The following is a 27,421-nucleotide window of genomic DNA, read 5'->3' as shown; positions in this document are numbered from 1 at the left end:
TAGGCTTGTTGTGAGAATTGTAACTGATGTGGATTCATCCACAAGACCATAATAGAAGAAATATACATTGGCCAATAGCAATGAAGGCTGATGTCATCCTTCTGTAACAGCTGTCTTGCTCATTTTTATGTTTTTCATTATTCATTGACGGGCAGGAGAAACTGCCTTGTCCAAGTCTAGACGTTCTCTGCTGGATGTCTTTGTGAGTTGCTTTGTCTAGTCACACATCGAAGATACAGTTCCAAGGACTTCTAGGGGTTGGGCTGGATGGATTAATGCTATTTTAAAGCATAACATAGATACATACCCATGATAGAATGTTCTTTAAAGAACCTGTTCTTTAGTGTTTCAAACAAGCTTACTTTCAATTCTCTAAAATAGAAATAAATGTATGGATTGATAATCGAGACACCTTCGTTAATTTTCTCTTTATAAGCTCTATGCTAAAAAGTACAGTACCTTTGCGTTGTAAATCAACCTATGCTAAATGCAAAGTTCAGATTTCTGCAATATTTATCTTCAAACACACTTTTAGTCTTATTGAGATTTGATAGGAACCTTGAGGGGACTGTCAGGGGATTGAAATTTGAGAAACTAGATACACTAAATTAGATGGCTAGAAGGCATATGGGATTGCTCTGAGAACTTATCTGGTCCAGTTTGGTCCTCCAGATCTCAAGGCATCCTTCTGTTATACTTCTGCTGCAAGACATGTGGACAATCTTGAAATCACCTAGGCCAGTGATGTCAAACCTTTATTCCCTTGGGTGCCGAAAGAGCATGGTCTATCGCACACACGCGAGTGCCCACACCCATAATTTATTGCCTGGGGAGGGTGAAAACAGCTTCTCTTACCTCCCAGAGGCCCTCTGGAGGCCGGAAACAGACTGTTTCCCGACTTCTGGTGGGCCCCATAGGCTCATGTTTTGCCCTCCACAGGCTCCAAAGGCTTCCCTGGACTCCCCCATCCCCTCCGGAGGCTCTCTGGAAGCCAAAAACGTCCTCTGTGCAAGCCAAAAATCAGCTGGCTGGCACACACATGCACTTTGGAACTGAGCTAGAGAAACAGCTCGTGTGCCAGCAGATATGGTTCCGCGTGACAGATTTAGGATAAATTACAGCCCGCGTGGACTATAATAAATCAGTCGATGGATTAAAGTAGAGACTCAGCTTTCAAACAAAGTTACTTTTATTACGAAAAATAAGAAAATATAGTTAATGCCTATCAGAGGCATCTTAGATGCGTGCTACATCGTTGCAGACAAAAGAAAAAGAGAGAGAGCAAAATGGAGATTTTCAAGGAGGAAATGATGCATGTATGACATGGCAGGATTTTACATCATAATGGGTGGAGCTAATACAAGACACACACTGTTAATTATTTAATTACTGCATAACTCTGAATGACTTAGAATGTCTCTGGGGCTGTCAATATTCAGCGTGCCACCGCGTGCCACCTGTGGTACCCATACCATAGATTCACCATCACTGACCTAGGCCTATCCACTCTTATTCATAGAGCAGGTGGAAGCTGTAACCAAGAGGCCCTGTAGATTTAGTTTGTGCAAAAATGCACCTTTCCAGAACCAGGTCTTTCAATCATTCATGTTCTAGTTACCTCACAATTGGATTAATGTAATGTGCTGTACATGGGCTGTAGCTGGTCCAGAATGTTATAAATGCATAATTCAGCTGCTTTGTTAGTACTGGTTGCCATTCAGCTTCCAAGTGCAATGCAAGATACTGGTTATCACCTTTAATGACTTTAATACTTTGTTTGTTTGTTTGTTTGTTTGTTTGTTTGTTTGTTTGTTAGATTTGTATGCCGCCCCTCTCCGTAGACTCGGGGCGGCTCACAACAACAATAAAACAATTCAAGACAAATCTAATAATTTAAAAACATTTTAAAAAACCGTTATTAAAGCAGACATGCACACAAACATACCATACATGAATTGTATAGGCCGGGGGGAGATGTCTCAGTTCCCCCATGCCTGACGGCAAAGGTGGGTTTAAGAAGTTTACGAAAGGCAAGGAGGGTGGGGGCAGTTCTAATCTCAGGGGGGAGGTGGTTCCAGAGGGTCGGGGCTGCTACAGAGAAGGCTCTTCCCCTGTGACCCGCCAAACGACATTGTTTAGTCGACGGGACCCGGAGAAGGCCAACTCTGTGGGACCTAATTGGTCGCTGGATTTGTGTGGCAGAAGGCGGTCCCGGAGATATTCTGGTCCTATGATGTCCCTACCTGAACGATAGAGAAATTGTATCTCTTTGAGGCAAGAAGAGGCCAGACACCCTAACCCTTGACATGAGTGACGTCACGTTGGCCACCTTTAAGCCAGTCACATGATCTTTAAGTCACCAGCACCACCCCAGTCACATGATTGTCAAGCCACTTCCATCTGGTCACATGGCTGACAAGCCACACCCACAAAATAAGCCACACCGACAGTGTGGTAGTAAAAAATTTTGGAGTCCTTCACTGAATATAGGTGATACCTTGCTCAACTGTGAGAAGGATCTTGGAGTCCTACTGGACAACCATTTAAATATGAGCCAACAGTGTGCAGCAGCTGCCCAAAACCCCAAAGTTCTAGGCTGCATTAACAGATAGATAGAATCAAGATCACGTGAAGTGTTAATACCACTTTAAAAGGCCTTGGTAAGGCCACACTTGGAATACTGCATTCAGTTTTGGTCACCACGATGTAGAAAGGATGCTGAGACTCTAGAAAGAGTGCAGAGAAGAGCAACAAGATGAATAGGGGACTGGAGGCTAAAACATATGGAGACCGGTTGCAGGAACTGGGTATGTCTAGTTTAATGAAAAGAAGGACTGGGGAGACATGACAGCAGTATTTTAATATATCTCACGGGTTGCCACAAAGAGGGAATCAGGCTATTTTCCAAAGAACCTGAGGGTAGGACAAGAAGCAATGGGTGGAAACTAATCAAGGAAAGAAGCAACTTAGAACCAAGGAGAAAATTCCTGACAGTTAGAACAACTGATCAGTGGAACAACTTGTCTCCAGAAGTTGTGAATGCTCCAACACTGGAAGTTTTTAAGATGTTGGATAGCCATTTGTCTGAAGCCGTGTAGGGTCTCCTGTTCAAGCAGTGGGTTGGACTAGAAGACCTCCAAGGTATCTTCTAACTGTTATTATTATTATACTGTATAACTTGTTGTTCTGTCAGGTTCTCTGGTAGAATCCTCCCAAAAATTCACAGGTACAAATTTCAGACACACACACATTTGAAAATTCAAAACAATGTTATTTATAATGAAAATTCACTTAAACTAAGCCCTCTTTTGATATAGCAAAGAGCACTCATTTCCAAACAAACTGGTAATTTGTACAAGTCCCTTATCAGTTCTGTGATACTTAGCTTGCAGCTGTGAGGCAATTCACAGTCCTTCTTCTTTCACAAAGTGAAACACACTTTACTCTGGTTTAGTTTCAAAGCGGGAAAAATCAGCATACAAAAAGTCAAAGTCAGTAAAGCAATCACGAAACACAACGATCAGATAATCCTCCACAATGGCCAAACCACAGGCTGCTATTTATAGCAGCCTCACTAATTACCACAGCCCCACCCAACCACAGGTGGTCTCGTTTTCTTTGATAATAATCTCTCAGTTGTTGTTGCCTATGCATCGCTCTTCGCATGCGTGGCTGTATCATTAACTCTTGTTCTGAATCCAAGGAGGAGCTAGATAATTGATCTCCTTCTGAGCTGTCTGCCACACTCTCCTCCTCCCTGTCATTCATGTCTTCTTGGTCAGAGGAGCCTTCATCAGCAGATTCCACCGGGGGCAAAACAGGCCTGCAGCATGTGGATGTCCACAGTCTTTGGGGCAGGAGCTGGGCCAGAGCTAACCACAACACTTGTAGACCCAAGATACATGCCTAATTTTTTGCAATTCCTGCCCTCTGGAATGTCCCCCCTCACACACACACACCCAAAAAAAGATTCTGCCTCTGATCATTCTTCCAGGTTTTGAGGACAAGGCAATTTTAGATTTTAGAACTTTGCTTTTCTGATCTGTTATATTTTTGTTTTAATAAGTTGATTTTTACTTGTAAGCCACCCAAACCCATTTGGCAGCCAATAATAATACAATTAAATTAAGTGTTATTCCTATGGTTTTAAGATAGGACATTCAGAAAATAAATGTCAAAAATATTAATAAAAAGGTGACTAGTATTGCTAAAATTTGGAACTTGCCAAAGCGTATACAATGCTGGTCTTACCCTGTATGGGCAGCAGCTACGAATAATTTTTCAATTCAATGGAAAAACTGTAGTGTGGTGTACTTCAGTTAAAATCCTTGATGGAAGGCATGTTTAAACCATCTGCCAACTGATTTTTTTCCTATCACGATGAGAAAACTGATCAATATACCATGTGATCAAGATTAGTTTAGTCAAGATCAGTTTAATTTCTTGTGGAAGAAATATTATTTCCAGGGTCTAATGAACCTTAACATTAACTCTATTTTAAGTTTTAATCTTAGTTCTTTTCCAGTTCATTTATTTTTGCATTATTATGCACTGAAGTACAGGTAACTTTGAAAACATAAGTCATTCATATCATAAGATGAACAGTGCTAGGCTGTTCCATTTGTTTGTTTGGTTTTTTTAAAATATATTTTATTTATAAATATAAGAAAAAAGGGAGAGGGAAATAGGGGGTAGGAAGGAATGAACAGGAAAAAAGGGGGAAACTTACTCTGTAAACTTAAGTGACAAAGTTCTGTAGGGTAAAAGGAGATGGATGAGGCCAACAATTGGGAACTTTTAAAATTTAATTACAGTTGATACAGTACAGTATATGATTTTTAAAATAAAAGTATGAATGGCTTACACTGTGTAGTTATTTAAGGGACTAACTTCAACACTTTCCAAAAGGTTTAGTCCTGTCCACCTCTTGAGCTTGGTCCCTCATATACCAAAACAAGTTAGCCATGAACCAGGAAGCCTTCCAAAATATTTGCTTTAGGACGCATCCAATAATACCATGTGCCTGTTCAAATATTATATACAACCACTATCCACCTCCATATTTAACCTATTTTGAGTTGTGTGCCACAAGATGGGTAGCCATATAAACATTTTAAATGTATAAAGTTTCAAGGGTTCTACTGTATTTCCAACATATGAAATGTAAATTAAAATGTAATATAATTTATCCATGAAAACGTCTGTTTTCTCTAAAGCCTCCATTTTTATTTTAACATAAACATAAACAAGTAAAAAAATACATTCCTACAGAGAGATTTATTACAGAAACATTTATTGTAAAAAAAAATAAAATACAATTCTTATACATACAGTAGACCAGTGCTTCCCAACCTTGGCAACTGGAAGATATCTGGACTTCAACTCCCAGAATCCCCCAGCCAGCATTCGCTGGCTGGGGAATTCTGGGAGTTGAAGTCCAAATATCTTCTAGTTGCCAAGGTTTGGAAACACTGCAGTAGACAATACAAGTAGTCGTCAACCTATGACAGTAATGGAGCCTGCCCATTACAGCCGCAAATGGAAACGGCCCTTAAGCAAAACAGTCTTGCTTCACACACACACACACACACACACACACATGTCGGCTCTCCCTGATGCTGTTAAACAAATGTGTGTGTTGTTAAGTGGAGAAGATCAACAGCAAAAAGGTTTGCAAAGCCAAAAACAGCTCAGCAGGAGGGAAGAGCCCAGCTAGATCATGGCCCAACACCGCATTCCAATACCAGTGAAGCTTCTAAACAAGCTTCTATGCATGGATGATAAAACCACACTGGTGGGCTAGGCCTCTACTTCAATCAGCTGGGATACTGCAAACCTGCCCTGGCTGTTGCTGGTTTTTTGGGAAGCCAGCCACCTGCATACAAAGGAGGCAGCTTCAGGATGATGTTCCCCAAATCTTTCCCTTGTTAAACTCCCCCCACCCAAATTTCTTCCATTAAAAAAAAACACCAGGAAAAAAGTGGAAGTTAAAAGGCCTGGAAGCTAGAATCGGACAAATAGCAACAGCTTTCCTAAAGGTTTCCAAGCTTTATCCTGCTAGTCCGATTTCCTTTAGGAAAGGGAGTAAGAAATGTAGCAAAAAGCTTTCCAAGGAGCCAGCTTCTGCTGTGCTGGTTGGCCGTTTGCTATACCTGTTGTGCTCTAGATTAGGGGTCTCCAACTTTGGCAACTTTAAGCTTTGCTGGCTGAGGAACTCTAGGAGTCGAAGTCCACAAGTCTTAAAGTTGCCAAGGCTCTAGATTCCTGGACCTTTTGAGCTGAGCTCCAGACTTTTTTTGCTCCCTTCCTTCCTTTCCTCTACTCTTCAGCCTGGCAGTCACTTATTAAGCTAAGGTGGGCAGTAAATTTAGCAAATGAAATGGTTAATAGATCCAGACTGAAATTCACAGGCAGAGAGTCTAGTTTCAGCACCTAATGGGAGGGGGCAAGAAAGATCAACAAGTCTGTTTCCCTAGCTTTTTTAATGTTTTATTGAAGAAATATGGGTTTCGGGAGGAGGAGAAAAATTAAGCAAGGGGAACAGTTTTGGGAAGATAATCCTAAAGTTTCCACTTTTGCATCCAGGGCAGCTGGCATCACCAAAGCTTAGCAAGAGCCAGGAAACATTGTAGTATCCCAATGTTCAGCCAATCAGGGCAGAAGGCTCTGAAAACGGTCATTTCCACAAGGAGCTGTCAGTATATGGAAAATGGCAGATGCTTCCAGGAGGCATGGACAGTAGACCAAGTGGGATGCCAGTAAGGTAGGCCAGAGGGGAAAGAGAGATAGCAATGCCGCAGCATCCCTTTAGCCAAGGGTTGCTGCAGAAACAGTATTTCAAAATGGGATCATATGTAGTTTTTTGGGAGGGGAAGGGAAGGGATGTTGCAACACCAAATATCTCAAGAACAACCTGAATTTTACAAAAATTATTTGTCAGGATAACTTGCATATATAAGACATCAAAACCATCTAACACCCTTGAAAAATCAAGAGATTTGATACTAAGTAATCACGTATCAGCCAATCTTGAACAGACCCAGCTGTGTTCTTTCACAAATTTCTTCAACTGTCGAAACTTTTTCTTCTGAGTTTTACAACCTTCTTTGGTGACATGTTTAAAGTACTTGCAGTCTAAAAATATGCAAAAATGAAATGGCATTAGAACAAATGTGACCCAACAGTGACATTAAACTAATTTATGACCCAAGTGGACTTCAACTCTTCTAAACATAATAAGTCAATTAAACGGGACACATTTTCTTTAGTTTTATACAAAGAGAATATAGACTAGTTTCAGACTGTATTTTAGATTTTGTTTTATTAACTGAAATATGACCTACACGGTGCGTTCCAAAAGTAATGCAATTATTTCTTTTCAAGTAATTTGTTGAACAGATTTGCACAGACATTTAAAATTCTAGTGATACCTCGTCTTACAAACGCCTCGTCATACAAACTTTTTGAGATACAAACCCAGGGTTTAAGATTTTTTTGCCTCTTCTTGCAAACTATTTTCACCTTACAAACCCACCGCCGCCGCTGGGATGCCCCACCTCCAGACTTCCATTGCCAGCGAAGCACTGTTTTTGCGCTGCTGAGATTCCCCTGAGGCTCCCCTCTATGGGGAACCCCACCTCTGGACTTCCGTGTTTTTGTGATGCTGCAGGGGAATCCCAGCAGCGCAAAAACGGGTGCTTCGCTGGCAACGGAAGTCCAGAGGTGGGGCTTCCCAGCGAGGGGAGCCTCAGTGAAATTGCAGCATTGCAAAAACACAGAGGTCCGGGGTGGGGTTTTGAGAACTTCAGTGTTTTTGTGATGCTGCAATTTCACTGATGCTCCCTTCGCTGGGAAACCCCACCTCTGGACTTCGGTTGCCAGCAAAGCGCTCGTTTTTGCGATGCTAGAATTCCCCTGCTGGGATTCCCCTGCAGCATCACAAAAACACAGAAGTCCAGAGGTGGGGATTTCCCATGGAGGAGATCCTCACGGAAATCCCAGCAGCGCAAAAACAGACGCTTTGGCTGGCAAAAGGGGCGAATTTTGGGCTTGCACGCATTAATTGCTTTTCCATTGATTCCTATGGGAAACATTGTTTCGTCTTACAAACTTTTCACCTTAAGAACCTCATCCCGGAACCAATTAAGTTTGTAAGACAAGGTATCACCGTACTGTCCTTGGGCCTATACACATTTTTTCCAGCGACTCTGCCATTACTGGTCTGTGCCTCTCGCAAGGTCTTCATTACGGCTGATTGGATCTCTTCTATGGATGAAAACTGAGTTCCTTTCAGGGCTGGGAACAAAAAGAAGTCTGCTGGGGCGACGTCAGGACTATAGAGGGGGTGGGACAGCGTTGGCACCTGGTGTTTGGCCAGGAACCCGCGGACTCGTAGCACAATGTGGCAAGGTGCATTTTTCATCCATAGAAGAGATCCAATCAGCCGTGATGAAGACCTTGCAAGAGGTCCCCGAAGATGTCTTCCAGGGCACGTACCGGCAGAGTCACTGGAAAAATTGTGTAGAGGCCCAAGGACAGTACTTTGAAGAATTTTAAGTGTTTGTGCAAATCTGTTCAATAAATTACTTTTTAAAAAAATAATTGCATTACTTTTGGAACACACCTTATATTACTCAGAAGCACAACTGGTTGGAATGCAATGGCCCAGGTAGTTATGATGCCAATGTGCCACTGCTAATTTTATATTGGCACTAGTTTTCACTTCTCATCTATATGCAATTCAGTGCACTGATAATTACCTACAAAGCTCTTCCTGGCATTGACATGGACTATGCACACTTTATGGGGGAAAGAGGAATAGGTGTTTTGTTTTGTTTTTAAAAAATAGTATTTAAATAGTATAAAGCCCTACATGGCATCGGACCAGATTACTTGCGGGACCGCCTCCTGCCGCATGAGTCCCAGCAACCGTTGAGGTCCCGTCAACTAGATAATGTTGCTTGGTGGGGCCTAGGGGAAGAGCCTTCTCTGTGGGGGCTCCGGCCCTGTGGAATCAGCTCCCCCCAGAGATCCGCATTGCCCCCCACACTCCTCGCCTTCCGCAAGAGTCTCAAGACTCATTTATGCCGCCAGGCTTGGGGCCTTTAAATCCTAGCCACCTGGCCAAACGAATGTAGCGTATGTTTGTTGTGAATAGTAATGACTGATTTTAATATTGTTGGGGTTTTAGATTAACTTTTCTAATATTAATTGGATTATGATTTTGCATTGTTTTTATATGTTTTAAGCTGCCCCAAGTCCTCGGAGAGTGGCGGCATATAAATCCAATAAATAAATAAATAATAACAAATAAATTTGAAATCTTCATTAATGTATAGGGATAGAAAATCTTACCTTTTCCCAACAATATGCCAGCTATCAGAACTTTTTCACAAGTGAGTTTTTTGTTTTCCTTCCAGTTACTTTTGGCCAAATAAAGACTGAAATGAAAAGTTGGCCACCAGTCCTTTCGACTATCCCACTCCTTTTTGAGCCAGTGAAATTGCTTATCAAAGCTGAAAAACATTCAAAGAAAACCTAGGAATACCTGAACCAGATCTAAATCCGAATAGATATATCTCAAGGTTTGGCAGGGGAATTTTATACTTTGTTACAGGTAATCCTCAACTGAGCCCAAATTTTCCATTGCTAAGTGTTAAAGTGAGTTTTGCCTCGTTTTACAACCTTTTTGGCAGCAGTTGTTAAGTGAATCCCTTAACAACTGTTGTTAAATGAATTTGGGCTTCTGTGTTGACTGTTCGTTAAAAGGTCACAAAAGATGGTCACATAACCCCAGAGCACTGCAACCATCATAAATACATTCCAATTGCCGAGCAGACGGATTTTGCTCATATGACTATGGATGTAAGTGTGAAAAACAGTCATAAGTCACATTTTTTAGTGTCGTTCTAATTTAAAATAGTTAAGTTAAAGGCTATCTGTAAAAGGTTTCAAAGATCAGGTACAAAGCATACATTGCTTCAAAAGATCTAAGGTACGGTAATTTCTGTTTTCCCAATTATAAATGCAGTCATACTAAAAATTAACTCAAATCTAGCTTAAATTCAAAAAAACAGGCAAAGCAAGATGAATGTTAGCCAGGAAAGCCAAGTAAACAGTTCTGTTCTAATTAAATGTCACTGTGGGCACAGTATAGTTTTTGTCCTGTATTAGTTAGAATCTTTCAGTGGAATCCAGCAATAAAAACTCTTATGTAACTGGTTTTTAAAAATTCAGCACATTACTATGAAATTGCATTGAGTTCAATATAGTTATTTTTACTTTGATGTTTGACCTGCTTCAGATGGATCATCTAAAGTCTAATTTAAGGGAAGAAACCCTTCCCAATTGTGTATCTTATGAAAATTAACTAATGCTCACTAAGGAGATTGGTAAATTTTCTTGAACATTTCCAACTCTAGCTTTCAGATTCTATTTTTTTAAGAATGTCCTATTTCCATCTGAAATGAATCCCATTTCATTTAGAGGACTAGAACCTTTTGCTAAGAAAATTAAAGCACATTAGTATTTTGCAATACATGTAGTACAAACATTATTTATATAGATATAATCACACTACAAGGTCTGATAGACTTACTTTTGCAGAATCTCTACTATCTGTTTTGCCAAATAACTCCAAGCTTTTACATTTTCCTTCCAGGCAGCAAAATCCAAAACTGCAAAAATAACTTTCAGCTGTAATTTATGTTTTTTTCTTTTTTCTGAAATTAGAATAGATCCCATTATTTTTATAGTATTCTATAATACTATGTAGTATTTTATAAGTTCTCATTATCAGTTGGTGAGGGTTTTCTTTTCTTTTTTTAAATTTCTGATACCAAAGACAAAAACCCAGTAACAGCTGCAGGAGCAACTAATTAAACTGGATATAATTTCCTCAATTTGCAGCTGTAAGATACCATACATGAATCTTCCCCAACCAAATGCCATTTTGAAGATACACATTACCGTATTTTTCAGACTATAAGATGCACAAGAGTATTAAGACGTACCTTAGTTTTTGGGGAGGAAAATAAGAAAAAAGCTGATTGGTGGGTGGATTGCCCCCCCAATTTTAGAAACAGATTCATTGGTTATGAGGTCTGCACCTTGTTTTTTTTCTGCCTCTGAAACCTCCATTTCAGAGGCTTTTTTTCTGAAGCTCAATTTCAGAGGCTTTTTTCAGCCTTTGAAGCTCTGTTTCAGAGGCTGGGTGGGGCTACACTCGCAGTATAAGACGCACCCAGATTTTCACCCTCTTTTTTAGGGGGAAAGCTGCATCTTATACGCTGAAAAATATGGTAATTCATAACTTTTAACTACAGTAGGTGGAAATTATATGAGGCTAAAAGGAACGCAATATAAAGTGAATAAAAATTATGTGATAAAAACTAGTTTTTTTAAAAGAAATAACTTAAAAAGCCAACAATCCCAGCGGCCGATAAGGTCCCCCAGAGTTGGCTTTCTCCGGGTCCTGTCAACTAAACAATGTCGTCTGGCGGGCCCCAGGGGAAGAGCCTTCTCTGTGGCGGCCCCAGCCCTCTGGAATCAACTTGCCCCGGAGATTAGAACTGCTCCCACCCTCCTTGTCTTCTGTAAACTACTTAAGACCCACCTATACCGCCAGGCATGGAGGATTTGAGACATCTTTCCCCTAGGCTCATTATAATTTATGTTTGGTATGTATGTGCTGTTTGGTTTTTAATTATGATGGGGTTTTTAGTTATTTTTAATATTAGATTTGTGCCATTATAATATTGTTTTTATCGTTGTGAGCTGCCCCAAGTCTTGGGAGAGGGGCGGCATACAAATCTAATAAATAAATAAAAAATAAAAAAAATAAACAATATATATTATTCAAAAATAGCAGGCCACAGCTAAAACAAGCTCTGTCCTTTACTGGATATTAATAGTGGACCAGAAACAGAGGGGCCTATAACAAAGGTATGGGCAGGTTCACAGTAATTCAGGGGATTTAAATAATAATAATCTAACAAACCTTTAAATATAAAAACCAGTAAAATCAATTGAGCTAAGAAAATAAGGAAACAGTAATTAACACAATATAATGTAACCAGTGTGCTTTGCTTTCCCAAGCATCCAGGCACTATCATTTACAATGATGTTTTCAAAGCAAAATCATTTCTACACAGGATGTCTTACGATAGTTTACTTAGGCTGTAACCAATGCAAGTAGAACAAAGTTGTTTTGCTTTCCTTCGGAAAATAAGTCAGAGATAGCAAAAAGTACTTTTGGTTGTAAAATTTTATTTGCATTAGGATTTGCTTGAAACTTTTTATGTTAATTATGGCTCAAGGGAGGAACAGAGCAACCAATCTGAGTGTAATTTTGGGATAGCCTTAAAAGGACTCACTCGATTTTTTAAGTAAGTTGTAAAATTCCAGCATTAGTTCATGGGATGGAACAAGCTCATGGAGGATCTAGGAAGAAACAGGAAAACTGATGAATTTTGGAAACCGAAACTAGGCATTTTTTACATCACAAGGTACCTGCAGATATTTATACCAGAGGACAGGATTGGACTGTCAGTTTCACCTCAGAGCCGCAGGTAGTCCTCAACTTACCACCAGTTCTTAACAAATACAAATCTATTTACAGCCCATCCACAAAGTTATGATGGCCACACACACACATTCAAATTATTCCATTTTGGGCATATGATGAGATTGAATGCCCCCAATTTTAGAAACAGATTCATTGGTTATAAGGTCTGGTGACTGGTGGAACATCTCCTGGTTGCATGATCTGTAACATATTTTGCTGAAAATGGTGTGATTCAATGTTGTTGGGTGGCGGGAGCATGCATCACTGAGCACAGTATTTTATTATTTAAAAAATCAATAAAAAATTTATTATACAAAAAAGAAAATGGTGTGATTCGCTTATAATGACCATCCTAAAAAGAGTTATAAAATTGAGTCTGTTCACATAGTGCCTCTAAATACAACTGCAACAACTTGTGACCAAAATCCCAGACTTCATTATGCCTGTAAATCGAGGACTACCGGTATATTTGGTACATACTGCACTGAAGAGTTTGAAATATTCCAGCATCAAAAAATTATGTTTTGTTAAGTAAATATGGTGCATACAGTCCATTAATATATTTCAGTTATTGCTAAGATCACTGGCACTGCACACTTACTATAATAATAGTGACAGATTTATACGACGACTATTTTAGGATTGTGGTGCAATTATTGCATTTAATTTGTGTTCTAGAAAGTACTCATCTGAGCATTTTACACCCAGAGCATGCATGCATGCATTTATGTATTTATTTGTTTGTTTGTTTGACGTCTATGATGTCAATCCCATGGGATTTGGTGGTTTAGCTACATATAATATTTCAATTACAAATATAAAAGTGGTTTGGACATGACATGGGCATCTGTTTGCAATTTCTTAAAGCAACCCTGCCATTTTCTCTACTACCTTTTGGAACACCTTACCTTACAAATAAGATCTGCCCCTACCCTTCTATCCTTCTGCAAGAACCTGAACACCTGGCTCTACAGGTTGGTCTGGGGTCCAGATGGGGAAGTTTCACACTGGAGGTAGCTGCTGAATTGATGGCAGACTCCATCTGCCTCCCCCTTCTTTTGTTTTCCGCTCTCTGCCCATCCATCTTTTTGGATATTCTTGTGTTGTGTTCTTTTCCATTGTTTTATTGTTCTATTATCTTACTTCTGTTTATGCTCTTTTCATTTCTTCCTTTTTGTTGTTATAAGCCACCTAGAGTAGCCCCATGGCCAGATAGGCAGTAAATAAATTTAACAAACAAACAAACAAATATGGGTGATTCTCAATTTATGATAACTGAGACCAGAAATTATGTTGTAAATCACTTCAATTGTTAAGCTAAGTGCCAGCATCACCAGACCCACCCCATCCCCATTTTTCAAAACATTTTTCACAGTAGTTGTTAAATGAATCACAGAGTCCTTAAAAGAATAGTACAATCATTAAGTGTATTCATTCTTCCAAATGAGCGAGGGGGAGGGAAGGGTTGCCAGAAATTGCCAAAAAACTCCACACTGGAAATTGTGAGTGACAAATCATATTCCCATGACCACAGGATGTTGTAACTGGTCATTCATGCAAGTTGGCTGCCAAGCAGCAGAAATGTGATTACATGCTCCCTCTCTCTCTCTCTCTCTCTCTCTCTCTCTCTCTCTCGCTCTCTCTCCCTCCCTCCCTCCCTCCCTCCCTCCCTCCCTCTCTCTGTGACATTTTACAACAGTCAGAAATGCTTTTTGAGTCATAAAGCACCATTCCAATGCCGTTGTAACTCCAAATTATTGTAAAATGATCAGGAGTAAGTTGAGGATTACTTATAGTTAAGTTCTGTTGATTTCAGCAAGCTATTTGGTACACTATCAGACACATTCAACTTCCAAGAAAACATTAATCTTGGATGAGCTGATTTGTCTTCTTCGTTATTCATAGATAAAAGAGAGTAACAACAGGATCATAAACAAACAGACAGAACAGTAAAACTCCAGAATTCTTGCCTGAAGTGCAGAGATCTGTGTTTTCCTTGATTCCCCCCTTCTCTTTAGGAACTGGTAGTAGTAGACATGAGCATTAGGGTTGGAAGGGAACTTGGAATTATACGCATAGTCACTTAACGCTTCCCGTGCTTCTTCAAACTCCTCATAATGTTCCAGCAACTAAAAGAACATAAATGCTCAGCTGTTCATTTCAAACTGACACCATGTTACAAAGTAGAACCAAACTGTTTTGCAACAAAATGAAACTAAAATAAAAAGTAATTTAACAGTGCAATTATTTTTAAATTGCATTAAGGCAAGGAACAAACACATATGGGTCCAGGTGTAGCCGGAGGGGAGGTAGATTTGTTTCCCCAAGGCTCCCTGACAAGCTTTTCTCTCCCCCTATGGGTCCATCCAAGCTTCTGCCTGCTAACACTACTAAGATGGTGCAGGGCCTGGAAACCAAGTCCTAGGACAGCGATGGCGAACTTGCGTTGTGGCACGCGGAGCCATATCTGCTAGCACACGAGCATTGTCCTAGGTTAGCTGTAGCATGCATGTGCCCGCTGGCCCGCTGATTTTTGGCTCATACAGATGCTCTGGAAGGACGTTTTTGGCTTCCGGGGGGGGGGTAGGAGAGGGTATTTTCACTCTTCCCCTAGGGAAGCCTCTGGAGCCTGGGGTGGGGCAAAAAATGGGCCTACTGGGCCCACCGGAAATCAGGAAATGGTCCATTTCCGGCCTCCAGCGGGAGGAGCCATTTTCACCCTTCCCCTATATTGAATTATGGGTGTGGCTACACACGCATGCACAATAGCATGTGCGCGCACACTTTCGTCACCTGAGGGAAAAAAGGAGTAAAAGGAGTTAAAAGACTGAGGTGAGATCGTGACAGTCTTCTTTGGATAACTTAAAGGGCTATCATATAAAGCAGTGTTTCCCAACCTTGGCAACTTGAAGATATTTGGACTTCAACTCTCAGAATTCCCCAGCCAGCGAATGCTGGCTGGGGAATTCTGGACATTGAAGTCCAGACATCTTCAAGTTGCCAAGGGAAACACTGATATAAAGGATGGAGTGAACTTTTTCTGAGAAAAAAATTCCTGATCGGTTCAAGCAATGAAACAGCTTGCCTCCCGAATCTGTATGCTCCTTTTTCAGTGAAAACCTTTAAATGGGCTGGATAGACTTTAAACTGGTGGGATACAGTGGTGGGTTGCTACCGGTTTGCCCCAATTCGTACGAACAGGTAGCAGCAACAGGAGGCTCGGCCCACCCGCCTGGACGTCATCACAGACAATCTGCACATGTGCAGAAGTGGTGTGCCCATGCAAAGCAAGGGCGCACATGCACACATCTCCGAACCAGTAGCAAAGTTTAAGTGAAACCCATTATTGGCCGGAGAGCCATCCATCCAAAATGCTTGAACAAATTTTGCACAGGGGGCGGGACATGATCTCTGAGGTCCATCCAACCCGATTGCTCTCTTAGCAGTCCCCACTTGCTGCCTCCCCAATACTTTATCAATTTCCTGCCCACTAAACCTCCCTGTATTTCTCTCCCCTGCCCCATTTAGTTTTTCTGCTTTTTCATTATCCAATAGACTTCCCCACTTGTCTTTATTTCCTCTTCTGCTTCCTTCAGTTGCTTCTTTTTTCAGTGTTTAACTCACCGCTGAAAATCTGTGCCCTAGGGCCACCTATTGTCAGCTGCATGAACTGCAGCACCAAGGAAGATTTTGCTACAATGATAAATATGGAAAAGGGATCTGTGTATGCATGATGAAAAAAATAAATATCATAGCACATATTATGTAAGAAGCATTTTGGACAGATAATCTCCAGCCTCTGTTTGCAGGCCTCCAATGAAGGAGAACTGTTCCAGTGAGTCATACATATTATCAGGAAATATTTCCTAAAATCTAGTTTCTTAATATTTTGGTCCCCTTGTTCCGGTCCAGCCCATGACTGGTTGATGCCATAAAAACACGTGGAATCATAAACTTTAATTTACAGGTCATCAAATCACATTATGGCTTAGTGTAATTTGTAAATAGTCAGTGGTTCATAAATACAGTGATACCTCGTCTTACGAACTTAATTGGTTCCGGGACAAGGTTTGTAAGGTGAAAAGTTTGTAAGACGAAACAATGTTTCCCATAGGAATCAATGGAAAAGCGATTAATGCGTGCGAGCCCAAAACTCACTCCTTTTGCCAGCCAAAGTGCCTGTTTTTGCGCTGCTAGGATTCCCCTGAGGCTACCCTCCATGGGAAACCCCATCTCCGGACTTCCATGTTTTTGTGATGCTGCAGGGGAATCCCAGCAATGCAAAAACGGGTGCTTCACTGGCAACGGAAGTCCGGAGGTAGGGTTTCCCAGCGAGGGGAGCATCAGCAAAATTGCAGCATTGCAAAAACACAGAAGTCCTCAAAACCTCATCTCCGGACTTTCGTATTTTTGTTATGCTGCGATTTCGCTGAGGCTCCCCTCGCTGGGAAACCCCACCTCCGGTCTTCCGTTGCCAGCAAAGCACCCAAAAACACGGAAGTCCGGAGGTGGGGTTTCCTAGCGAGGGGAGCCTCAAGGGCAGCACAGCAGCGCAAAAACGGGCGCTTCGCTGGCAACAGAAGTCCGGAGGCGGGGCATCCCAGTGGCAGCGGCTTGGATTTGTAAGGTGAAAACAGTTTGGAAGAAGAGGCAAAAAAATCTTAAACCCCGGGTTTGTATCTCGAAAGGTTTGTATGACGAGGTGTTTGTAAGACAAAGTATCACTATAGTTTAAATCAGCAAAAGCCAAATGAAAGAAATCCTAGGACAGTGAGAGCCAACCTTTTTTGGTTCACGTGCCAAAACGGGTGGTGTGGTAGTATGGTGCAAGTGCACACACCCCTTCCCTCCCCCACACACATGTGCAACACACACACCCCGCACTGCCACCCGTGCAAAAACAGCACAATGGGCAAACCAGAAGTTTAGAAAATGCACTTCCGGTTTGCCCATTGTGCTGTTTTTTGCACTCGGAAGCTTCCCTGAACACTCCGGAGTGCAAAAAACAGCACAACAGCAAACCAGAGGTGCATTTTCCTGAACTTCTGGTTTGCCCCTAGGATGATTTTTTTGCCTCCGGGGCTCCAGGAAACCTAGCCTGAAGCATCGGGAGGATGAAATGGCCTTTCCCAAAGCCGAAAAATCAGCTGGCCAGTGCGCGCATGAATGCTGGAGCTGAAACATAGCACAAAGTCTCGCTTGCCCTCCGATATGGCTCTCCGTGCCACCTGTGGCACGTGTGCCATACGTTCACCATCATAGCCCTAGGATCATTGCCACTTGTATAGCCAGGCCTCTCTTTTTTTCTATTTTCCTACGAGGCTGCTCATGAGCAAGGCAGCTTTAAGTACCTTTAGCTGCATCAGTGTTAACATGCCTTCTGTGACATTGTGAGCCAATGGAATGTAATAATTAAGAGTTGGACTCCTATTGGAAAACTGAGGCTCAGCCATAGAAGAACATCATGGAAGAAGGGAGCCCTATAAAAACTGCCTTAAGCTCCAGAATAAAAGATAGCATATAAAACAAATAAATGTTTTGTGAGGGTTTGTTTTGTGAGTTTTTTACAAAGAGCTAAATATACAACTTCAAATGTTTGACTCATGCCCATAAAACTAAGCATAAGACAATACCAGCCGTCCAATAATCATTTTATGACTAACTGTACAGGTAACTGTGTGATGGTATAGCTTATAGCACTTTCACAAATTTCTGAATCTACAAACCTCCGCAAAAGCCTTTACCACTGAGTTATCTAGTGACTCTCTCAAGCTGCCCCATCTGACTGCCATCCAGATAGAAACATAGAAACATAGAAGTCTGACGGCAGAAAAAGACCTCATGGTCCATCTAGTCTGCCCTTATACTATTTTCTGTATTTTATCTTAGGATGGATATATGTTTATCCCAGGCATGTTTAAATTCAGTTACTGTGGATTTATCTACCACGTCTGCTGGAAGTTTGTTCCAAGGATCTACTACTCTTTCAGTAAAATAATATTTTCTCATGTTGCTTTTGATCTTTCCCGCAACTAACTTCAGATTGTGTCCCCTTGTCCTTGTGTTCACTTTCCTATTAAAAACACTTCCCTCCTGGACCTTATTTAACCCTTTAATATATTTAAATGTTTAAGTGAATATGTGACATATAGAAAATCTATTGTACAAAGGGTGCTCTTACATCCACATAACAAATCACGAAAGGATCCCAAACTCCAGGAATTCTGATTATTTCCCTGAGGCTGACTTTAGCCTGCTGGTACAAGCGATGCATTTCCTGCTGAAGAGAAGTTTGCATACAGCTATCTTCATCTGTGAAAGGCAAGACATCCACCTGATAAATCTAATTTGAAACAGACGACACAATTTTATCCTTCATTTTAAAATCATTTTTTCAAAAATCCTCCAGAATAAAAAAGCCTTTAAAAAGAGATACGGTAGTCAATGAATATAGTAATTCAAATTGAACACACAAAGAAAATATATCGTATTTATAATACAAGAGCTGCCATTTCAGATCACCTGAATTTTTGTTATACCAAAGAAGCCAAACAATAAAATGAATGGTGAGGGAGAATGATTTTAAAAAATCAATTTCAAAGCTGGCAAAATATTCCATCAAAGTTTCTCCACAATAATGTAAGCTGGTAAGTTATCATCAGTATCTCTTTCATAAGAGAGTCCTTGGAGAGGGGCAGCATATAAATCTAATAAATTAATAATAATAATAATAATAATAATAATAATAATAATAATAATAATCTGAGTTGTATATCTCAATATCTTGCTATCCCCAAATGATGATATATTTGGTTCTAAACTGATTGCCTTGGGGTGCTACTTTTGGATATTATTATTATTATTATTATTATTATTATTATTATTATTATTATTATTATGTCAATACAATACAGCAAATGAGATCACTATGCTGGATTTCGTATTTCATCACCAGTCGGGTGCTTTCCAAGCACCTAGGACTGCGTGATGTAGCGGCGAATTATGTTTGCCGATCCCAGTAAAGCGGCCTTTTGCAATTGACAGATGGAGATTTTGTCAATTCTGATGGTTTTTAAATGTCCACTGATATCCTTTGGCACTGCGCCCAGTGTGCCAAGTACCACTGGGACCACTTTCATGGGCTTATCTAAAAATCGAGCTGCAACAACTCTGGCATAAGCCCGTGAAAGTGGTCCATGGAGTTGACTTTCTTCCTAGTAAACATGCTGGAGAACTCAGCCAAAAATTTGTCTCACCTTTCATATTTGATGAATGGAAGTGAAAAATGCATGGACAACTGCACAAACTCACCCAGCTCCAAAAGATCCGTCTTCTTTTTTAACCACATATAGTAGTCTATCAGCCCCTTATAAGCTTGAATAAGCTTCAGCTCTTTTTCCTGAGCAACAGTTTCTTCTCCATATCGCCAACTTTCAGTCAAGCTCAAGTTCTGATAGGCTTCATCCACAAATCCACTGCACAAAAGGTGGAAGGCATGCTCTAAAGAAATCTGTAATTTGAGTTTTGTTTACTAGGTTGAATAGAAGCAGCAACTTTCAATGCAAATATGCATAAACAAAGCAGCAGTAAATCTTCCCAATAACTTCAGATAAGAGTTATGCCTATTCTGTTTTAATAACAAGGGGCCACTTTCAACTGCAGTTGTGTATGGATATGTTATATGGTGAGCTGTATAAGAAATCAAAGATCTTTACTATAAAAACAATCACAGTTTTTCATATATATGATTTTTTCCCAGGTTATGGAAAAAATATGCTTCCAGTATTCAGTTAGAATCCATTACAGAACCACGCAGTTCCATAATTAAAACCATAATTAATTAATTGAGCAATAATTAAAATATAGTTCTGTGTCATTAAAATTTGAAGCCATATATTTTATCAGAAATATCAAATATGGAGCACAATTTAAAAATTTATATTGAAGTTTTACAATAACAGCATATTTTCTTTTTTAATATAATTTTATCAAAGAAATTTTAGCAAGTTGAAATAATATAAATATTAGAAAATAAAATTAAAAAACAGAAAAGGAAGGAAGGAAATGTAAGGAGGGAATATAAAGATGTGGCTTCTGACCATTTTTATAGTGGTTATAAATGTATTTATATTTAACCTCTCTAAGATTATATCATATTCTTAAAAGAATCAGTAGGAAGTCTCATAATAAAACATTTTTTCAATATTAAAATGTTGATTTAAAATTATTTTTACCTTGACAGGTTTTTTTCCTTACCTTTAAATATCTCTTAACTCCTAAATTTTTCATCCGATCTGCAAAATAGTTGACCTCTTCTATATTACTCCGTGGATGCTGCTGCAAGATTTCACTTCCTATTCTCCAGATCTCCTAATCAGGAAGAAAATGCAATCCAAACAAGTCATAAAGCCATAGTACTAAAAGAAAATGCACTGTAACTACTGACACACCTTTAATTTATGCAATTATTTACAACAAAATCACTAACATGATGTCCATGAGAAGAGACACCCAAAGTGGGAGAGAGCAAGAAAGTGAAAATGGCAGACTCAATGGTGTGGCCAAAGTTGTTGTCTTGATTTTCTTGACCAACTTCCCAATACATTTGCCTGTGAACATTATAATTTCCATATTCAGTTCCCCATAAGCTGTGCCATCAGGTAGGCAGACAGAGAAATCTGGCATTCTATAAATCAAAACACCATCCCGTATCATCTTTATTTACACAGAATACAGGAGCTAGTATAGATCCAACCCATATTACATAAAATAAAAAGGATAGGAGATAGGGCAAGATAGAGCTTTAGGCAATTTGCTTAAATGTCCAGAAAAATATGAAAGGTAAAATAGAGAATTGCAAGAAGCCCCCTAAAGGGTTAACAGGAAGTGAAGGCCAGCCAACAGGTTGCCTTGTGTCAACTAATTATTTCACAATCAGCTGCATTGTTTGGAAACTTTTTTCTGAACAGATTATTCCATTTTAACTTACTCTGACATTTTGTGAGAGCACTCACTACATCCATTCAAATTTTCAAAGATTCCCATGCCCTAAAGAATGTTTACATTAATGAAGAGGGGAGAGGGGAGGCATACAAATCTAATAAATCTCATAAATATTAATTAATTAATTAATTAATTAATTAATTAATTAATTAATGTAAACATTATGCTGCTCAATCCCTTCTATGCTCCCCAATCCCAAAGGACTCAGGGCGGCCTACAACAGTGTAAAATACAAAAACACTAGTCAAAAGTCAAATATAAAATCTGAATTGTAAAACCTTAATTAAAAGCCATAATAAACATAATAAATTCACCCAACATGCATACTAGACATTTATACAATTTGGCCATGGTTGTTGTTGGTTCATGGCCCCCAGACCCGTCAGCAAAGCCAAGTCTTTGTGGCCTTACAGAAAGCCAACAGGGTGGGAGCAGTACAGACATCAGGGGGGAGTTGATTCCATAGAGGGAGAGCAACTGAGAAGGCCCTCCCTCACGGTCCCGCCAACCTGCATTGCTTAGTTGATAGGACCTGGAGGAGGCCAAATCTGTGTGCTCTTATAGGTCTCTGGACGGTATACAACAAGAGAAAGTCCCGTAAATAGTCTGGCCCAAATGTATGAAAAAACGTCCCATGTCATGCATCTAAATGCATAAATGGGACATTTTTATCCTCTTCTTAATTATATTATATAGGCACATATGCTAGAGAAATGATATATTTCTATTCATTTCAAAGATGTTGTGTTAATTAATTTAACCTACCTCTTGAGCCATCACCCTTTTATGTGAAGATGTAGTTTCCAGCATTTCCAAGTAGCTTATCATTAATTCTGCAGCCCTCTGCCACTGACTTTCTAAGAGAGCATCTTGGATACAGCATAAACAATCCTCTTTTACCTTTAGAAATTCTGAAGATTTCACAGCCATATCTGCTTCAACCAACGTAAGAAAATGTTGGTTATTTATACTGTATTACAAATAATGCTGTATTACAAATACGTAAAGCATTTATGGAACTAAGTTTGTCATTCACAGAAAAAAAATGTGAATGTTATATTCATATCTGGAATGTGAATTTCCAATAATATATTTTGCATTAATTTGCCATTAATTTTTATCTCAGAAATCTTATCAGTACTTGGCAGCATCAAATTCATGGATTTTCAGTTGAGTCACATCAACTGAAAAGCATTAAGAAATGAACCTTAGCTTTCTTTTTCTGATGATTGCATAATCATCATCAACATAAATAATCCTTCCTACAATGGAAATAAAATAAAAAGGAATATCTTACTCAAAGAATATTAAGAAATCTGGAAGACCTGCCCTTACTACCAGGGGTGGGGTTGGTTTTTTTAGCACAATCCAAGATGCTGGTTATCATCTTTAAAGCTCCAGATCATTTATACAACCACCCAACTCAGTCACTTTGACTTCAGGAGACTTACAAAGATAAGACCCCAAATACAAAACACAATACATTTCTACCTTCCTGGCAGCAACATTCAGACAAATCACTTGATGGGCTTCAAATCATCCTGGGGTCCCCAGGCTGGCTGGCAAAAGCATATCTTCAGGGACTTTCAAAAGACTATTCAAACGGGGGCCAATCTTATCTCCATGGGAATGATGTTCCCTAGGAAGGGAACCACCATAGAAAAGTCCCTTCATCTTGGTCCCACTAAATGGATCTAACACACCTGGCCTCCTTGCTCTGATTGATCAGACAGATGTAACTGGAAAAAGATGGTCCTTCAAATTACCTGGCCTCCAGCCATGTAGGGCTTTTAAATGTGCTAACCAACACTTTGAATTGGATGCAGAAGCAAAGAGATAACCAAAGCAGCTCCCACAAGAGAAATCTAGATTTGCACAAAACCATGTCGGCCACCACATTTTGAACCAACTGAAGCTTCCAGATACTTTTCAAGGGCAGCCCCATGTGGAGCTCATTACAGGAGTAAAGCCCTGAGGTGACTATGATGTAGGTGACTGGGAGCAGGGTCTGTTTTCAATAATACAAGAATCAATTTTAGTGTAAACCGTGTACAGTATACAAAAGCACAACATCTTGGTAATCAATTGTCATCTAAAAGTACAAAATAATATTGTAATCAGTTTTGACAGATCATGTGATTGGTCCTCGACTCAGCTAAAAAATTCTGAATTCTATAAATTTTCAAGTTCAATGCTCTTCTCTTCAAATACTTTCAGGTCCACTATTTACAGTTTAATTGCTTCTATAATTCTTTTACTTAGATGTATTATTAAATACATCTAAGGCAGATGCAGATGCTACTCTAATTTTCTACTATTTCTCTAGCCCACCCACTTTTGCACGTACCTCAATATCTCACATTTTGTACCAAAGCAACAAGTGAATTTGTGGAAACAGAACAATACCCCCAGACTTGAAATCCTAGGCTTAGAAACCTTAGACCTAAGCTCTAACTTGTTGCTTGTATCCTTACAATTTATATTAATACTTATTGTTTCCTGATTTCAGCAAGTTTCCAGTACATGATTTCCGATTACCAATCTGTATCCTGTTAATGATGTTACATCACCACATAACAGTAATAGTAATTAGCAATTGCGCATCACCAAAATTCAACAAATGAATAAATAAAAATAATATATACTACAGCAGAGCATGCTGGTAAGAGCTACCCAATTGAATTTTCCTTGCAAAAAAGGGAGGGGGGAATGTCAGGGCAACAGCTAGGTTAGAAGCCATCTTTTTAATTGCTAGTTTTTCTATAAATGAAGATTCCGTGCTATGTTAATGTTCAATATACCATTCCTCAACTGCATTTCAAAGTGGCACTCAAGAGATATATTATGCAATTTTCTCAAAGAAAACTATTGGTTATAAAAGGTAAAGTTAATACTATAATGTACTGTAGGCTGTGGAAAGCCTATATGGGGGAAGGGGAGAGAATGACCAAAGGATTTTGTTATTTTCCTTCATCCCTACTTTCCATCATGTCAGTTAAAACGTACTTGGGTTGCTGAAATGTTTTGGCAATAAAGGCAAATAAATTCCTGGAACCAGAGGGTTGGTTGCAGACTCATCCTCTGTTTCTTCTGTGGACAGCCATCTTGTTTCTGGTCTCAGTTCTTCAACAAAGCTATCCATTTCTATGACTATATTTGTTTAAGAATAAGAAATAAAATAGAGAGAAAAAACATTGTTATAATCAGATTTAAAGTAAAGTAGAAGAAAATCCATCAACTGTACAGTAGTGTAAAACATATAAACAAAATATTCAAAATCTAATTATCTGCAAAAACAGGAGAGAGGAAAAGCACACATTTTAAATGTGTTTGTTTAATATGTCTCTTTGTTTAACAGCTACACTAATTGTATCCCTAAACTGGCTCCCAGGTATAGTTTTTTCATGAAATATACACTTACAAAAACCAGCACTTAAACATCAAGAACATTTCAAATAAAGCAATATTAGGAAATTTAATTAACTAAGACTACTATAACTATAACTGTTTAGGACAATATTGGATTATATGAGTGGAATATTCAGTAGTGATGACTTCATAAATAAATGCAGTAAATCAGCAGTCCCCAGCCTTTTTGGCTTGGTGGCCCAGTGGGGAAAGGAGAGGGGATGATTCTATTTAAATGGCAGACAAGTGCAGTTCCAATACAGTTCCGACAGGCACTCTCACAAAGGAGCTTTGTGTGCAAGTGCCTGTCGCTCACATAAGTGAAGTTTCACGCACGACACCTGCCACTCCCAGAACTGTGTGTTTGCAGTTGCCTGCTGCTTACATGACCCGGTTCTAACCAGGTTACTGTGGCCCAGCAAGGAGAGATAGCCCACCATTTGCACAAGTAGAGCTGCACACACTCACCACCCAATCCCACTTCCCAGTTCTGAAAAGACCATAGCCCAGAAGTTTGGGGGCCCCCTGCAATAAATGAGCACCAGAAAATGCCTGGATCTAAAATTTTAATTTCTCTTAGACTTCTCAATAAGTCTTTTGAAGTTTCAATATCCTAAAGAGTGGCTCAAAAAGAGAGACCTGCTACTGATTTCCTTAAGTGTACGGGATATGTTTATTCTTGATTTGTTCCTTTTAGAAAAAGATTTACAATATAAACAAGCTGTTCATCCTACCAATGATCTGGATAGGTACTGGTAGATAATCTAATAAAGTAGATTTGTCCCTATCTGGAGGACACAAACCTGTTCTGTTATTCATGCAATACTAGCCTTGAAGCTTGAATATTACAATGCATTCTTCATGGCCTTGAAGGCATCCAGATTATACCCAGTACAATATTAGCATGAGAGCTTGTTCTAGATCCCCCCTTATCCAAGTTAAATCAGATTCATTGGCTATAAAAACCATTCAAGTACAATTGAAGGTTGTCAAGGTGGTATATAGTTTTACAGAGCAAGCTACTTCCAAGGCTATGAACGTATGGATAGAGTACTCTATGCGCTCAATCAATGGACCACGTTTGTGGATGAATTGCACTTAAACAACCAACCTGGCTTTCTTTGTGGTAGGAACCAAATTGTGGAATTAATTGCCACTGGGACTGAAACAGTCTCTCGCCTTGTAACAATTCAAGAACTTCAAAATATTTGCTTTCCCTGGGCTTTCAATATTATTGTGTTCACTTTTGTGTGCTATGCAAAGGAATAGGAAGGAGGGTGGCAAATGATAAATCGTGCCCTGCAGCTTTATAAGCCACTCTTTTATACATGTGTGATGAAGTCATTTGTGTGCACGTAGGCAAAAGGATGAGTCCTAAAGTGCAAGGCTCCTTTCATCATTTTGATAAAAGCATTGGTCCTATAGAAACCACTGTGTGTTTTGTGTGTGTGTGTGTGTGTGTGTATGAATAATTTTATGTATCTTTTTTCTTATATACTGTAAGAGCTTTGGTCCTATATAAATCACTGTGTGTGTGTGTATGTGTAAGTCATTTTATGTACCTTTTTTTCTTATATCTTGTAATTTCTAAATAATTACAAGTACAAAATTACAGAAAAAAAAGCTGCCATTGACCTGAGAGGGCTTCCCAAGTAGAAGATAATGTGAACTGAAAGGAATTAAGAGCCCACCTGGCTTATACAGAACCTACAATTCGAAAGACATAAGTTTTAATATTAACCCAAAGATGCAAAGTAGGAAAACTCAACTGGCCTTTGCAGGACAGTTTTCTAAGCACTTTTTTTACGAGCAAAAGGAAAACGATCACAAATAAATAAAAATAAAAACCCATATTATAAAGATGTTTTACGACATTGCTTGGCTAACGGGCAATGAATTCGTTGGTTTAAAATCAGGGGTCCCCAAACTGGCTCGAGAATTCTGGGAGTTGAAGTCCACAAGTCTTATAGTTGCCAAGTTTGAAGATCTCAGATTTAAATGCTGTAATAGCAACCACGCATACACATCCTTCGTAAAACAGGATGTGCTACTTCTTTTTCTTTTTTCTTTTTAATTGCTAATAGCCGGTGAGAGCACAGCACGTGAAAATTCTTAGATTAGCGCTACCTACCGGGATAGGAAACTTCTTTTCTTCCCACCTCCCTTCGTTCCGGTTCCGAGAATATGCGCACTACATTCTACCCCACGACGCCGACGACGCCTTTATTTTCACTTCCGGTGCTTTGCCGCAGCGAGCGCCATCTTTTCTGTGGGCACCACGAAAACTTTTGGGCCATGTGATACTCCTTTGCCTTTCAAAGAAAATCCAATTCGCCTGCGCGTGCGTGCATCCTTTCCCCTTCGTGCCTGATTGCTTTATTGCTACGTCCCTTCCTCGCATTAGAGTTCTTTGGGCGCGGTCTGTTCTTCTAAGCCTGAAGATAA

The 27,421-nt window shown here is 39.6% G+C and overlaps 1 protein-coding gene across 2 annotated transcripts; it reads right to left on the bottom strand.

Moving 5' to 3' along the window:
• Positions 1–5,204: 5,204 nt before the first annotated feature.
• TAF1A (TATA-box binding protein associated factor, RNA polymerase I subunit A) lies at positions 5,205–27,172 on the bottom strand. 2 transcript variants are annotated; one of them, XM_070734367.1, is made up of 12 exons: positions 27,108–27,172; positions 24,575–24,718; positions 22,334–22,503; positions 20,822–20,935; positions 19,877–20,075; positions 18,747–18,877; positions 14,536–14,694; positions 12,375–12,441; positions 10,598–10,721; positions 9,355–9,515; positions 5,457–7,134; positions 5,205–5,409 (listed from the first exon to the last, which is right to left on the bottom strand). In XM_070734367.1, exons 2-11 carry the CDS (start codon positions 24,708–24,710, stop codon positions 7,013–7,015), a joined length of 1,383 nt encoding a protein of 460 aa, XP_070590468.1. In that variant the 5' UTR covers positions 24,711–24,718; positions 27,108–27,172; the 3' UTR covers positions 5,205–5,409; positions 5,457–7,012. The 2 variants fall into 2 exon arrangements, with proteins under 2 accessions (XP_070590468.1, XP_070590469.1); XM_070734368.1 differs by having other exon boundaries at positions 22,334–22,500.
• Between the last annotated feature and the right edge of the window lie 249 nt (positions 27,173–27,421).

The sequence above is a fragment of the Erythrolamprus reginae genome, chromosome 1 (assembly GCF_031021105.1).
Source record: "Erythrolamprus reginae isolate rEryReg1 chromosome 1, rEryReg1.hap1, whole genome shotgun sequence".
In the NCBI taxonomy this organism is placed as follows: Eukaryota; Metazoa; Chordata; class Lepidosauria; order Squamata; family Dipsadidae; genus Erythrolamprus; species Erythrolamprus reginae.
The sequence above is the reverse complement of the archived record's forward strand: the minus strand, read 5'-3'. Positions and strand labels throughout refer to the sequence as shown.

Excerpts from the sequence above, each read along its gene's own strand:
- TAF1A (XM_070734367.1), bottom strand. The coding sequence starts at position 24,710 with ATGGATAGCTTTGTTGAAGAACTGAGACCAGAAACAAGATGGCTGTCC. Across the intron at positions 12,442-14,535 it reads CACAGATCTCTGCACTTCAG|ATCCTCCATGAGCTTGTTCC; the intron begins GCAAGAATTCTG and ends GTTTCTTCCTAG. Across the intron at positions 7,135-9,354 it reads TGGCATATTGTTGGGAAAAG|ACTGCAAGTACTTTAAACAT; the intron begins GTAAGATTTTCT and ends GCATATTTTTAG.